The sequence below is a fragment of the Schistosoma haematobium genome, chromosome ZW (assembly GCF_000699445.3).
Source record: "Schistosoma haematobium chromosome ZW, whole genome shotgun sequence".
Taxonomy (NCBI): Eukaryota; Metazoa; Platyhelminthes; class Trematoda; order Strigeidida; family Schistosomatidae; genus Schistosoma; species Schistosoma haematobium.
The window spans coordinates 17,905,069-17,919,532 of NC_067195.1; the positions used below are offsets into that span (position 1 = coordinate 17,905,069).

At 34.2% G+C, this 14,464-nt stretch overlaps 1 protein-coding gene across 2 annotated transcripts in view; it reads right to left on the reverse strand.

Annotated features, from left to right (window-relative positions):
* MS3_00001098 (uncharacterized protein) overlaps positions 1-13,147 on the reverse strand; it is a 29,381-nt gene extending 16,234 nt beyond the window's left edge. The window contains exons 1-5 of one of the 2 annotated variants that reach the window (XM_051208605.1): positions 12,973-13,147; positions 11,406-11,502; positions 9,429-9,819; positions 6,794-7,313; positions 3,572-4,057 (exon numbers count right to left, since the gene is read on the reverse strand). In XM_051208605.1, coding sequence (XP_051070581.1) covers positions 3,572-4,057; positions 6,794-7,313; positions 9,429-9,819; positions 11,406-11,501 — 1,493 coding nt within the window. In that variant the 5' untranslated portion in view covers position 11,502; positions 12,973-13,147. Of the gene's footprint in view, positions 1-3,571; positions 6,624-6,793; positions 7,314-9,428; positions 9,820-11,405; positions 11,503-12,972 lie in introns of both variants that reach the window. The other variant, XM_051208606.1, reaches the window with a different exon arrangement.
* Between the last annotated feature and the right edge of the window lie 1,317 nt (positions 13,148-14,464).

The window sequence follows — 14,464 nt, forward strand, 5'->3', positions numbered from 1 at the left end:
CTTGGTCAAGGTGAATTTATATGACCTGTCACTGTATTAATTTGTGTATCAGAAGGTGGATATGAAAAATGTATGCATTTGTGACATGAAACAGCACGGTTGAAATTGAGTATATTGTGTATGTAGATTGTGTGGAAAGTAAATAAAGTCATATATGATTGTTTGGATAAACAATTCAGAAGAGCAACCAATATCATTAATTCAGAATACATGCTTAATGAAAAAATGATACAATAAGCATCCTATGATTTGATAATTTCCCTAAGAATATTATAAAAACATTAAAACAAAATTATCCTTATATAAATAATAATTCTAATGAAAGATCTTGGGTTGGTACTGTGGTTTTACTTTGCCATGTAGGTACGACAGAAGATTTACAACGGATCTTGGAAACTTACAAAACCAAAGCCTTCTATAAGACGACCAACACTAAGAAACGCTTTAGTCAGAATAAAAGATAAAATCCCATCTACTTCTATACACATAGTCTACACACACAACATGCTCAGTTTCAACCGTGCTGTTTCATGTCACAAATGCATACATTTTTCATATCCACCTTCTGATACACAAATTAATACAGTGACAGGTCATATAAATTCACCTTGACCAAGAATAATTTGACATTGGCATATTCAGACCCATTATGATTTTGATTGTACTAGAAATATTCTACGTTGTTTCCTTTTTACTATTTAAACTCGTGTTAATTTGATTCGGTCAATTATTTACTCTGATGAAGTGGTTTATCTTAAGTCGCAAAACATCAGAAATACAATTTTTTTACTCGATGGAATCTAAGAAAAAAATAAATTGGTTGTATGGAATGTTTAAAAAAGATAAAATGAATGAATGCTATGTTAAGCGTCACCCGAAATAAGCCATTCTCTGTTCTTTCGCCTTCTTTTCTCTTATTTTAGATAGTTATAATTACCGTGTAACGATAGTACGATCGCTATTAGTCACATTATTTACTCTAATAAATGATATTCCAGTTCACATACTGAGAAAATACTGGTTCTCAACTGCTGCTTCACATCCTTTCGACAAATGTTCTTTCAACAACAAAAAATAGAAACCACGCCTTTCAGAAAATTCATTCATGTATATCTGTCCTTTACATGTCACATTTCATTTACATCAACCTGACCATGATCGTAAACAAGCACGACTTTTGTAATTATTTCCAAAATATTCCTTATTAAACAATCTTGGGTCACAAATCATTTCTACAAAACAATATAAGCATATGTATTAATTGTAAGCCACTTCTACTACTATAGTAGTAATGACGAATTTATGAGTTTAGAGATGAGAATGAGGCTACCAGCTCTAACATATCTTAACAACTATAAAGATTATATAAGCACTCTGAAGGTAAAACAAGAATGGAAACCTTCTTAATACAGAATTAATACTTTTACTAGAAACGACTGTACAAAGGTTTTCTCATAATATGTTAATAATGAAGTCTACAATACCAATTAAATTTAATGACGTAACATGAATATTAATTATCTTAATTTGTGTTCGTTAACAATCTTATCAAACGACTTACCTCTCTTAACTAGGACTTTATACGCGAGTTAAAAACTATTTAGAGATTTTATCAAACGTGAACAACAACTTAAAAACATTATTCGTAATATGAATATCGAGTGCTCATATTTCTTAGCTTCAACAACTATGACACCCCTCATAGCTGTGTAATATTAAGTAATTATGATGATCTCAAAGTCGTTTTAAACCGTTCACTTCAAAAATACAAACGCAACAGATATTTTCATATCTTCAATTCATAATCTAACATTAATTAGATTACAGGATCTTGTAACAGGAGAAACAAAGAGGAAATTATGGCGATAAATGATAATGACGAGTATGGATTTGAGTTACTAAATGTTGCTGACGAATGAAGCGAGAAACACTGAATAAAATCGAGAACTCCATGTAGATATTTACACGAATTTTCCCAAATTAGGGAATATCAATACCGCAAAAAAACTAGACGATAAGACTTAGCATAGAAGCTTGGAAATAATATTTATGCAATTTCATCTATGTTACTCATGAGTAGCCCTTATTTATCTGTAGATTTTCTACTACTAACCAGTCATTTTCTCAATTTAATGTAACATAGCAACCAAGCGCAAGTCCATGTACTTGACTTCGAGCTAAAAACTTCGTGTTTTATTTTTTAGATTGATTTTTATACTTTCGCCAATGCTGATCAAACCATTTTTCCTATCCGTACAGAGCATCACAGTATTCATTTACCTCTTTGTCTTACCAACACAATAATGTATATTGGTCTATCCTCTGGTTTTATTTTAAATAAGAGAATACGGCAGCTTCTTATGGTTATTAAAAACCCAAAAACACAACTCCATATACGAATATGATTCAACAGTCCCCTTTAGACACCTTTACCAATATTATTGTTACATCGACTCTATTACAAAAATTAAACATATTACACGAATGTCATCCCATTCGTGTCCACCTTCTATTCTATCGTACAACCCCTCTCCTCCAATATTTCCTCACAATCTCATTCCTTTATTTGTGTGGTAGAACTTACCCCTTTTAGTGCCCAGTTGTACCAAAATGTGCTAATCAAAATAAAATAAATTGCTATTTCTTAGTTATTATGACTATTTTTATTTACTTTAATGTAAATATATAATTAACACTGAACTCAAACTTGGATGCCTTTATTTGGATGAAAATATAGTACATGACATTTTTGAATAACAGGAAACTTCCGATTGATTGACGAGAGTAGTAACCAGTCAAATGTAAATATTTCAACTTTCTAGGAAGTCATTTGTGATCGAAATAGCTTAGTGGTAAAAACTAACTTCATAGCTGGGTGACGCGGATTTGAAGCGTACAGAGTTAATTCCTTCAAATTGCAGGTACGGATTATTGAGAAGTGCCAACTAGCACGAGGCCTGAATTCAGGGCTTCCTGGTGACTAGTTTCGGGAAAACTTCTATTTTAATGCGTAGGGGAATGAGTGAAGAAAAACTAAGGAAAATCATTAAATACTCTCGGTACGTACTAAGTTAAACAATTATTTAGCGAACTAAATTCGTATATTTTCCCACAAAAAAAACACGACAAAATTGTATATTTTCACAGTTCTAATCACGAACTGATTTAAGACCATCATTGAAAACTTGGAAGCACTGGACGACCGTCCCATCCTAGTAGCGGCTTCATAGAAGTGAGCATCCACAACTCAGAACCCGTAAATCGAACCCAGGACCTTCAGTCTCACGCGAACCCCTAACCTCACTGATGTAAGGTCGTATGTTTACATTGCCGAGGAGTCCCATACTAAAACGGAACGGTTAGCCAGTGCTTCCAGGTTTTTAATGGCGAACTGTAATCAGTTCGTGATTTAAACTGAGATTATGCAATTTATAAAATATCCTTATATTAACAGACGGTATCGTGTCTAAATTGTCACTAACCTATAATATATGAGAATCATCAAACTCTATTAAATCAAAGCATAAAAATGTAATAAACAGTTTTAAAATGTACTAAACAAAAAACTTACGAAGGAGTCGATGCTTCTGAGAATACAGATTTTAAGCTGTTATTGTGTTCTAAAATTCTCATTTTTGATTGAATCAGTGGTTTACCTTGATCTGGATCAACAAGTTCACCATAAATGGCTGATATTGCTGCACAACATCTTAAAGTATAAGACTGAACACTCCAACCACCAAATTGATTTATTCGAGCCATTAACATACGTTGAATTAATGCATAGAGAAAATGAGCAACATGAAAAGGTAAACCAAATCGAGCATACATAGTAGGATAAAGCATAAGACAGGCTAGTGCGTGAGCGTCACATCCTGACCATGGAGCACTATTATGTATTGACGAATTACTTTTACATGATACATGTATTGAAACATCAGAGTGCAAGTGATGAGAAGAATGTCTAATTAAATTAGTCTGTGTAGGGAAGCCACATATAGAACATAAGATAACTGTTGGTTTTTCTATACGACCAGGGGTTAATTGTGGATGCACGCTGCAATTATAATTATTTTTTTAAATAAATAAAAGAAAACAATGATTTCAATACTTACAATTATTCTCTTTTATATTGTACCAAGTTCATTGCATTCATTCAACTACTATATTCTATGTACACTTTAAGCTATACATCAAATAATTGGATTGTAGATGCTTTCAGGTTTAATTGAGAAAACATTTAAAGTATTAATCTACCAACTTCTAGTTTCGATTTCCAGATAGTTTTAACTTCACTGACGTGAACTTGCTAATTGTTGAAGATTGCTTTCACCATTAAATGCAAGTGTATCATAAGTGTTTAGTGGGTTGTCGGTCCACTTTTCCTCGTGTTCTCCAGATTTCTCTACACACACAGCTCTGTATATTCCTCCAGCTCACAAACTACCTGCAGGTCAGACGTAAATCTACCAAAGGCGTTGAAAGTTACACATCGACAACCTGGTTATAGATAAAATTACACCATTTGAAATCAATATCCATCAAGATTAAACAATTGGGCAAATAACCTTTCCAATTGTATAGACGTTCTATAATCTACCATCGTCAATATCTTGGAGTAAAGCTACTTAACAATCAAATATATATACCGATAAGTAGAAATAGAAAGATTGGAATGAAGGCAGACAGATATACTGAATTAAACAAGCAAGAACTAGATACATTATTCATTTACGAGTGGTCCATAGAAACCTGGCCTGACTGCGTCAGCAAAACTATATAACTTAAGAAGCACGTTAGTTCTAGTGGGTAGGTGTCTGACGAAATCTCGGCACTTGTGGCGTAAGCGGGACTTCCTTACCCCAACTAAAAAGGAGTTGTACTGAGCAGTCCACTCTGCAGTACTCTATGGCTTGGAAACATGGTTTGTGAAAATAAAAGACATGAGTAGACTTTAAGTGTTCAGTAATAGATGTATTTGAAGCATTGCTTGCGTATGATAAAACAACCGAGTAATGTTGTGTTTATGCATAGGGTGCTAGGGAAATACGGAAATCCGGTTGATAAGGTAGAGTCTTTACCAACGGAAAATGTGTTATATAACACTAACCACTGACAACATAGACGGGAGGTGTTATCTGATGTACGAGTTGGAAGCCAGGGACGGCCGAACCAAAACCTGGAATCAGTCCACGAAGTTACTGTTGGTCTGAGCCATGTTCGTATCTACAGAATACCTAGTTGAAGTCCACACGATAATCAGGATTAGTAGCTGGAGAATTTGGGTAACAACTCAGGATCGGTTACAAAAACCCAGATGTTGTTTTGACTTGTTTACCACCTATCTTGTTAACTTCATCTCATTGTACTAATATGGTATGGGGACTTAGATTAACGAGTAACTATGCTGAGATCGATGTTGATTATAACTGACTAGTGCCACAATTTTAGAATACCAGATAAGGTGGCATGGACATATCCTACCGGTAGCTTCTATACCTGGGATTGAGTACAAAATGATGAGAGACCGTCAAGGCCTAGTGGGATGAAAGGTAACCATGTAGGACACTTTGATCCGTCACCACTTCTAGAGTAGGGTAGTGAATATTACACAACTCCGTGAATTGAAGTGCTATCAGACATAGTTTAAAATAAAAGCAATCCTGATCCTGTTGGGGTTACTCATCGGATAATCGAAAGATTTGAAACGCACATCTTAAAATAACGAAATATATTTTGGTTGTTTCGCTTGACTGTACTCTATTGATGGACATGACTCTTACTCTGTATTCTACTTCTTCGGTGTTGTCAATTCACACTACGTGGTGAATTGAGTTGGGGTTCTTTTGTATCGAAACCTTAGGGTTAAGAACAAAATTATAAAACGTACATGTAACTCATATTACAATGAAACTATAGTGAGACCACAAACTCACCACTGAATAATAAGTAAATATTAATTGTATATATTAACAGTTAACTTTGTCCCGAAATTCTAATTTCTTAAAGGCTATTTTAACTACTTATCAATTTGAGACCCCCGAGGCTAGTTACACTGCAATAACGTGAAGTAAAATAACTTCTAAATAGATTAAAATACTGAGTAATAAATAATGGTTGGTAAAAACGGTTAGTGTTTCATACTACTCAAAACCAGCCAGTTGAATACACTTGTATTCGAACAAAAAATTGGTATTCATGACGACATTTAAACTAAATTAAACAGGTAAGCATCTTATACTAAGTATAATCTACTTCATTTTTAACATATGTGATACTACTTGATTTGTGTTAGCAGAATATACATTGAAGTAAAACATGTTCCATTAAAAATTGTTTTGGGGCACAGTGCTTGGCCTATTCTCAGCCAATTAGCGACAGGGTGTAAAATTATAAACATGATAACGTGTTTCTTACTGGAATTCACTCCAATTCAAGTTGATTTATTTGGAATATAATTACGTACTTGTCCAAACCGTGTTCTGATTTTGGAGACCAGTCAAGTGAGGCGAAGTGTCCACAGAATACTAAGCACTAAGAGTAGCTAACTTGTATACAGAGATCTTAACAATTCATCTACGTTATATAATATAAAGGTGTCTCTGTTCAAAAACGCCTATATCCTATGGAGATAAAAGGGGGACATTTTTAGGTGTATCAAAGTAACACAATAATCTAAAAGTGAGTTAATTCATTATGAATAAATATCCAGTTTATTATCATTGATACTACCACTATATGGTAGAAATGATGCAACGAAGCAACTGTAAAATAAAAAAAACACTGTACTAACCGTTGGAAATGATTTTCTAGTAAACGTTGAGACTTATTCACTATTCCACAGACAAAACATGTATATGGTGATATATTTGAAGAATCGAAGATATTTACAGTGAGTGGGATATAAAATCGGCTTATCAGTTTATTGCCCAATAATTCTGCTGCATTAAGCATGCATTCATTACAATCTACTTTTTCAAGCCGTGTTTTTTTAGGTATCACTAGTGAATTAACATTAACTAGTTTCTGGTGACCTCGTTCTAGATGTCGTAATAATTCTAAAGCAGATGTAGGAACATAGGGACAACGACAATGATGACAATAATTCCATATGTCTTCCCAACGTGGATGACGCGCTTTTGGTTTCCATTCTAAATGAGAAATGTTGATAGTTTCTATACTGATTTTATCTGTAGATAATCGAGTTGGTTCCTCATCAACACGTCTGCGTTTACGTCGATTACTCAATAACTGGTGGGGAGTTACTTCTTTATCAACCGCTGGCTCATACTGTGAGCGCACAAGTGCTGAACCTGAAAATGAGCAACAAATAATTAGGCAGGCAAAAAACATTAAAATTGGGAGTAGTTTCGGTCAATATTAAATATTGACTGCTTTAAGAATGAATATCGCAATACACTGATGCTCAGTGAGTAAATTTTATGACCGATTTCAAATGACTTTATACTGATTGACTTTGATCTTTCCTAAAACTACAAATCTATCCTTCTACCAAATATTTATAAGTCAAGAACAATATACGTTATTTCAAAGTTTTACCGTGCAATGAAGAGTACATTCTAATGCTAAGTTTAGAATCCGGATAAGTCACAATTTCAAATATGTCATGGTAACTATGCATAATTACAAACAAGACGGGTCTGGTTTCTAAATTACTTGGGCTAATATAATGACCGAAATTACACTATTATCGAATGATTCAAAAATACACAAAAATCAATCTTAGTATGGTTCCTCAATACAGTAATCCCAAAAACCCGGTGACGGAATTATCCTTAAAGCTTTTTGGTTTAACCAAACATCAGGACTGAAAGAATGCAACTCGATAATTCTTTGCATATTTGTAGACCAGATGTGAGGTATGATGATACTATATGGTAATGACGGGGTGGTTTGATGATTAAATGCTTGAATTCGCCCACTAGTTTCAAAGTATGAACACAGCTCTCATTAATTGGGTTTAGGCAACCACGTAGTAATACCAGTTCTTATGCAAAATTGTGACTAAAAGCTAAATAAATGAATTTGATAAGTTCAGCTAACTAACAACTTAGTTATTGAAAGCATAAATCCTGAAAATTTGAGTTGACTTTAAACTTATGACAAAGTATATAGTTTGAATTCCTACTTTTCTGGAATACATTCATAGATTTCAGACGCATAGTGAACGAACGAAAAGCATTATGAAAACAAAATATGTGTTTGAAAAAATAAAAATGAAATGAGACTATTAATTGTTAGTATAATTACATCAAAATATTTTCTCAGCATCAACTACATTCTAACCACATAGAAACTTTCAGACTAACTTTTAATAGTCATTATAATTGGTAAGATTATGTTTTATCCTAATAATAAAAATCACTAATAACGAAATACACATTAAGAAACACAGTGATGCATACCATTTGGTTTTCGACATAGGTATCGTCTATGTGAAAAAGGGTGGGTAGTTTCAACTCATAATTACTAGATACTTTGGTTTTATCTACTACATGACCAGTATCGACAAAATGGGATGGAACGACAAGTGCTCGTTAACTCGTTGGTTAAGTTATCTGGTTGCAAGCTTGGTATGCCATCCATTGGTTTAGTGTCTCATATATGAAGACAAATATCTCTACATATTAAAGCCTGCTGAAGATTTATTCAGGAATAATATCGATCGTTAATTGTATTTAGGGAGAAGTGTTCAGAGAAAAGTCTGGTGATAATAGGCAACACCACGTTATTATAAAATAGAGGTCAATTATGAGAATATCCGTAATGCATCTACAAAGTGAAAAGATCTAACCTAATCAAAAAAGATACAAGTTCCTACAATTACCCGATAGCCATACACATACATATATAATGTATCATGCCTTATAAGTTTACTTGAATCTGGAGGTGATAATAAGCAGGGAATAAATTCGAATTCAAAGCTGATGATCAAGGGCCAACTACTACTGAGACTACTAATTTATGATTGTACAGCGCTTAATATAAATGAAGAGGGAATGGAACAAAAGCAAAAAACAAGTTAAATAAAAAAGTTAAAATGGTTGTCGTCAGAGTAGGTCTCGACATCTACCAGGTTTGAAGTAATCAAATTTTTAAAATAAGTAAAATCTAGTGGCTTTATTGTTACAGAATATTCAGAAAAATTAATCCATAACTACAAAACTAATGGACCTGAGGTTCAGTGGTCTAAGTACACTAATTCCACTTATTATATTACAATCTCAACCCCAATCCCAATTCGATTGGTGTATTTAGCCCTTTCAATAGACATGGCTGAATTTTTATTATCTGAATATGTATCTAAATATCAAGTTGTATTGATTAAATTCTGATATTAAATACATTCAAAATGTTACATGGTGCTACAAATCAACTCCATGGAACCTTCTCAAGATCCAACTTACCTATACGAAGTAGAAACTTAACCACTGGACGTAGACTCCCTTTCTTATTAACATTAAAGCCAGAACTAGATGGTCCAGATGGAAGCGTATCAGAGTTAATAGGAGTTCGAGGAATTGTATGAGACGGTAAAAGAACCCGTTGGTGCGTAACTCTCAAATAACTACGAGGTACGACGTTATTAGCATATATTGAACGATAGTTTCTAAGAGGGTTGAAATCCTGACTACTTGATTCAATATCACAATAGTGAACAACATCTTCACTAGACTCATTTTGTTTGACCACTTCGGGAGTGATAATCACTGTGTGATCCTGATTTGATTTTGGGGCAATTGCTCTAAATGAAGACAATGATGACGATGAAGACGACGGTGCGCTTGTTAATGGAGTCTTTGAAAAAAAAGATAGTACAAGATGTCACTTAAGACAGAAAACATGTTTTATGCTAGCACAAATTCATGAAAGTGATATTAAAACTCTAAATCCATTCTGATAGTTAGAATTTACTGTTTCGAACCACGTGATATTTACGGAAACATTAAAATATGGAAATCCAATTTAATGGTGGAGAAATGTACAGACAACGTCTGCAATACGTTCATTCTTCCTAGACTTATAAATCTAACTTTGGCATAATCAAATTCAAATTATATCAACAGTACAGGGATTGATTATATTGTTAGGATAACATCAAATTGATAACTATCCAGATGCTAAAACATTCGGAAGAATTATCAAAGATAGCGAACTAGTTAAATAACGCGAAAGTACTACTGATTAAAACGTCTTGTACTAATCTATCGCATTTGGTCAATATATGTCGGGCTTCCCAACCAAAGTCAGTCAGTCAGTCAGTAACAACGTAGAACTTCGTACGTACGTACATCAGTTCGAGTTGCCACACCACATTAGCACAGAGATGCAGTTGTCGATTCAAATCCCGTAGTGGTAGAGGTAGCAAGAGTATAAGCAGTAATCGGGAAGATTAGGGTTTGGAGATGTTATTTAAAGAGTATAATCCAGTGAAATAAATTTGGAAAGAGGAAAAAAGGGACATGAAGAATTCAGAAGATTAGAATTTAGGAGAACACAAAGAGTGGATGCACCTGCGCCATTGCAAACGATTTTGAGCCATGTCATTCAGGGTCTCTAACCATCGGTTGCTATCATCTCGCGGTCCCCAACCAGATAGTCTACATCTACCAACATGACTCAGTTCACTTGTCACTGACTTCATGGACTTGTGCTATGTTTTGGTTTGGCCGCCCCTAGCTTTCTTCCAACCTACTCCTATACCACTGAACATAGCACGTCGAGGCTCCCAATCAAAAAGATCGACTTGCAACTAGCCACCAGAAATCATTAGCTTTTGTGATTTGTAGAAAAGCCTAAAAAAGAACTAATTATTGGGTGCTTGAAATTCTCAACAACAGATGTTCCAAAGAATGTAGTGAACACAATGGACGTATGAATCTTAAATTAACACGGCTTGATTCTACCACAAACCAAATGAGACTAAGTCCAGTTATAAATAAATAACTTGAAAATCACTCACTTAAAAAATTATGACACATCGATGTAGATTGTATTAAACTAATGATAAAATCCATAAACCGATAATGTTTCTGAGTTACTTGATGTTGATAAGCCAAAAATCCACACACGAATAGCCAACCAATTCAATCTGATAAACTTAAAAAGTTAACGATAACTAATATCTAGGACATGAGGAGTTGGTATCACAAGCACTTTACAATAAGAGTACGATATTCAAGTATCTATCGGTATGCAAGCACAAGTATTGGTAGATTTTCATGACACCTTGAAAAGGATGAGACGTGCACCCTAGATTTCAACTGACCACAAGTTTTAAAGAGTTACATTAAATGCAAGTTACTTAAATTTTAGTTAGCTTTAAAAAAACTATGAACATTTAAACCATATATAGTATAAAATTAAATTGTAAATTGAATTACCGAATCAACTCCTGAAGTAGACTTCTTGTGATTAACAACAGATAGAGTCGAATGTGTTTTCGGAAGTATGGGTCGTCTCGAATTGTTTGAGGTCATACTACAGTGAAATAATAAATAAATAAAGATAGAGGACCGTTACATGTGGGTTTCAGATTTAATGACTATCTGGGATCACATATGTCAATTCATTGAGGGTAGATATGAAAGAGAGAATACATACCTAAGTGACCTTAATGCCCTATATAAAAACAAAACAACTTATTCCCTTAGAACAAGATAACAATACATAACAAAAATAAATTGAAGATCCTACTGAGATAGTTCGGACTTCTTTGTCACTAAAAAGGAGGCATTTTAAGATTTCCAACTTTTTTATATTTTTACTCCTAACATACGCTTTACATAAGTTCGAAAGTCAGTTATTACTTGTACGTGAACGAAAGATAGTAGATTTAAAGAAAAATGCAATGAAGTTAACTTCAAATTACTTTACGCTCAGAAGATTCGGTTACTTACATAAGAGTTAAACAATTCGGACGCATATGGCTTATCGTGACATACTCATAATAGTTAAGAGAATATTACTGGAGATTTCTTAGACATAAATATAATAAATGCAATGACCAAAGTATAATTTAAAGCACCGGTGTGTAGTTTACGAAAATATTTTAAGAATGCTACCACTTAAACCGAATGTACGGACAAAAAGAAAACAAGCTGACGGGAACTTTACAGATGATTAAAAATTTTTTATGAATGTGATCAGAAATTAGATTTAGAGAAATGAGGCTTCGATATTGCATGCATGACCGCGTACTACGTTAGAAATCACACCTCCGCAATTTTATGTTATTTTCCTTCCCTACAAACGTTAAAAAGCAATATTTGGACTACAAGAAATCGTATACTTTAACTGCAGTTATTAATCAGCTCGCAGAATCCTTTAAATAAATGAACGCGTAAATAATGTTGTTTTGTGTATAATCATCGACACCATGCAGTCAAAGTTATAATACACACTGTTTGAAACTGCTGTGACGAGATTTTGCTGAGTTCGTTTTGTTCTACACAACTTACTGCATGTATACATTTTTAAAGAGATACATTATGCTTAGGGTAAATACCTTACTACCTTAAAGTGCCAAGTTTGCTTTATGCCAACTAAACCTGAATTATTTATAATATTTGTGCATACATTTAATATTCCATAAAAGGAAAAAGGACCTAGCCGAAACATCTAGACGCAAAAAAAGTAAACTGTGAAGAACTATGTTGAGAATCAAAAATATAATCGTGTATCTATAAACGAAGATTGTTCATTATCATTGCCAACTTTATTGAAAATTTAATATTGTTGTTAACTAAAGGAACAGAAGGTCCAAAAAACTTATTGCAACGGCTAATGCGTAAGTAGTCATTTATATGACCCATAACAAATAAATATAAGCCCTACACATACTCAACGGTCATGAAAACCCGAAGCAAGAAGAGTATGTCAAAACAAAAGCAAGTCAACATTAGAAATTAGTGAGAGCCTCATAGTACGCGCCTGCAAAGAAGAAACTACCTTGACAAGAAAGCGACCACACCGCATGAATTTCTATTTAGCGGGGATTTTATAGAACTACTCAAAACCCCTCAAAAAGCTCCAAAACCTATCAGAATACGAAAATAAGACTGACGAAAACAGACATTTATTAGATTGTTTAAATGAGGTCTTAAATTTTGTCACCAAAATTTCAACATGGATGCTTCCTGTGACCTCAAACTTCCGGTGCGATAATTAAAACGTATTTTAAAACTTTCATAACGAAAGATCAATTATTGAAAGCTGATGTTTCCCCCAGACTTTCACTGATGATTATAATATCCAAACCAGCATCCTGCGTATGCAATGACATACTTTTTTATCCTATCCTTATGACTGGAGGTTTACCTTTTATTATGCTTCTGATATTCAGGATTTGAAGATGTTTTTGTCTGTAACACGCTTATAATCGAAAGATTCCAGGCCCAGTCTTACCAAAAGTCAGAAAATGAGTGCGGAGATATAACTGAGTGGCATGCGATTTGTCGATGAGTGTTTGGGTTGGGTTGAAGGTTCGTTGCATGGCTTACCCAGTTATGGTTTGGCGAGGATAGGTGACCAGGTGCCTTTACCTACGTATCCACATTAAGACTACAGAGTTAACTATCGACGTCACAGGTTTGTAGGATTTATTCGTTGAAAGGCAAGAACTTCTCTTTGTTTTAAATAAAACGCGGTGTTATTTGTTTGGTGGGTACTTGTCAATAATCCTGAAGGAGGTCCTAGCTTCACTGTTTATGCACATGTATCCGTGTGTTATTACATATAATCACGTAGATCACCAATGTAGATGATCTGTGTCAAATGACTGGAGGCATGCTCGAGTTAAACATGATTGGTGTGACGAACCAGACAACTTTGAAGTCATTGTATTTAACGTGGATTACACCTTCGACGTATCAAAGTACTGTGGCTTCTTTGAAGACCGTGTAACACAAGAGACGTTATTATAGAAATATATTAGAAAGGATGAGTACAGAGAAGATGGCGAGACCACCACCTCACGGGTCAGTCCATAGCATACGATTAACTGATATATATTGGTTGTCCTTTACCCTGACAGGGGTCGATGATCTTTTCGATACTTAGTAACTCAACTGCCGGATGATTTGGCCAAAGCTCAGTGACATTTCACTGAACCTAAACGGGTGGATTTAAACGCAACGTTTCCACGTAAACACAATGTATCGCCCAGTGTAATAACGGTTCATGTCTACATTCATGTGGTCATAGGATTTTTCATATTACGTTGTATTTTTTAAAAAAGAACTAGATTGTGCTGTAAATCTCGCTCTGGTTGTAATTTCTATTAGTCACGTTTGACTGCGTTACGCCGGACGTGCATTGCATGCTGGAATGATATCCCAAATCACTAAAAGTTTAATCACATCGTTGATTTTTTTTTTTCAAGTAGACCGTTAGTTAATAACGTTACTGAAGAAGGTTTTGTAGTGCCGTAAACAATGTTGAT